The sequence below is a fragment of the Sciurus vulgaris genome (assembly GCF_902686455.1).
Source record: "Sciurus vulgaris genome assembly, chromosome: 2".
Classification (NCBI taxonomy): Eukaryota; Metazoa; Chordata; class Mammalia; order Rodentia; family Sciuridae; genus Sciurus; species Sciurus vulgaris.
The window spans coordinates 55,246,255-55,248,311 of NC_136462.1; the positions used below are offsets into that span (position 1 = coordinate 55,246,255).

General features: G+C 41.5%; 1 protein-coding gene across 1 annotated transcript; it reads left to right on the forward strand.

Moving 5' to 3' along the window:
* Positions 1-914: 914 nt before the first annotated feature.
* RPL10L (ribosomal protein L10 like) lies at positions 915-1,559 on the forward strand (the record flags this gene model as incomplete). Its single annotated transcript, XM_079125767.1, has 1 exon — positions 915-1,559. The coding sequence occupies one exon, from the start codon at positions 915-917 to the stop codon at positions 1,557-1,559; it is 645 nt and encodes a 214-aa protein (XP_078981893.1).
* Positions 1,560-2,057: the final 498 nt, after the last annotated feature.

Below are 2,057 nucleotides of genomic sequence, written 5' to 3' on the forward strand. Positions count from 1 at the left end.
AGGATTCTGTTGCATGATATGGATTCATGAAATAACACAAAGGAATAAAGAAAGCTCGAAAATGCAAGTAGCATTTATAAACTATAAATTCCCTTATCCTCTTTTTCGTCCTTCCCTACCTCCTGATCCAAGTCCTAATATTTCACAAAATCTAATAACAACATTAAACTCATTTTCAGTAAGGCAAAAGATGACTAAAACATAATCACTCTATATAATTTATAATAGCTTTAATACTTTAAAATGCAATGAGCCTTAAGTTAAAAAATTCAGTTGGTATTTCACTTTCATGAATACCATTTTGATAATTAAAACATCCCATTAGGCCAAATAAGTTCTGTGTTTGTTAATAATTATTGAGCAACATACACAAGAACTATCCTTTCTCTTTAATCCTGTCTTCACTCTATTTGCATTTCTTCCTGAGCCTCAACAGAGTGCCATACAACTGTTTTACGCAGAGAAGGTAGTCATCTTACTTTTCAAGAAACAGGGATTGATCTACTAAAATGTGACGGCAAGATACGTGCTGTGCAAAATGGATTATTTAGCCAAATTGCATAGTATGCGGAATAAGTAGAGGGGATTTCTGTAAACTGTAACAAATGTTCACCTAAGGCAAAGCTTAAGGTCAAGGTTGCACACCCAAGGGCGCCAGCAGGAAGGAAATAGCTTCTAAGTGGCTGCGGCAAGGCTGGGTTCCTTACCCAGCAGTTGACAACCTACGCCGCAGCTCGCGTCCCAAGCCAGTCCCACAGGGGCGGAAGGCCAGGCCGTTGGCGGTTGAGAGGTTATGTCTTCACGTCTCGGGGAACACTCTATGGTTCCCGCGAGGGATGACGGGTAACGTATATAAGTCGCGGGCTCCCGCGGGTGTCTCCCTTCAACACACAGCCGAGCTTCTCTGAGTGGACATGGGCCGCCGCCCCGCTCGCTGTTACCGGTATTGTAAGAACAAACCTTACCCGAAGTCGCGTTTCTGCCGAGGTGTCCCGGATGCCAAGATCCGCATCTTTGACCTGGGTCGGAAAAAGGCGAAAGTGGATGAGTTCCCCCTCTGCGGCCACATGGTTTCCGATGAATATGAGCAGCTCTCCTCGGAAGCCCTAGAGGCCGCCCGCATTTGCGCCAACAAGTACATGGTGAAAAGTTGTGGCAAAGATGGCTTTCACATTCGAGTGCGACTCCATCCTTTCCACGTCATCCGCATCAACAAGATGTTGTCCTGTGCTGGGGCTGACAGGCTCCAGACAGGTATGAGAGGTGCCTTTGGAAAACCCCAAGGGACTGTTGCCAGGGTCCATATTGGCCAAGTCATCATGTCCATCCGCACCAAACTTCAGAACAAGGAGCACGTGATTGAAGCCTTACGCAGGGCAAAATTCAAGTTCCCCGGACGCCAGAAGATCCATATCTCCAAGAAGTGGGGCTTTACCAAGTTTGATGCTCACGAATTTGAAGACAAAGTGGCTGAGAAGCGCCTCATTCCTGATGGTTGTGGAGTCAAATACGTCCCTAATCGTGGTCCTTTGGACAAGTGGCGGGCCTTGCACTCCTGAAGGCTTTGGCAGCACTACCTCCATGGACTGTGCTAATGAATTAATTTTCATGCTCATCAATAAATTATATTCACTGACAAAAAAATTGTTTTAAATTCAATTTTTAAGCTTTAGACTATTAGAGAAATAGTTTTTTTGTATTAATACAGAATGTTTTAATTGAAAACGATACAATGTAATTTACAGAGAAAGCTACTACTATTCTGATTCAAACTTTAGGAGAGTAAGAGGAAATATTAAAAGTTTTGTTCATAGTAGAGTCAAATTACACAGCTATCTTTAGATTAGCCATCCTAATAGATTAGCTATCTTTAGAGAAAATCCAAGATTTGTGTGAAAAAATACCTGTTTATATAAAACTAATAAAAATGAAAATAGTGTTAAACTATTAGTGTTAGTGATATTTTACCCAAATCCTGTTTGAAACTATTCTGTTTCTAAATTGGTCACTTATGTTTTCCTCTGAATTTCTTTGCATTATTTTTGGAATTTCTTATA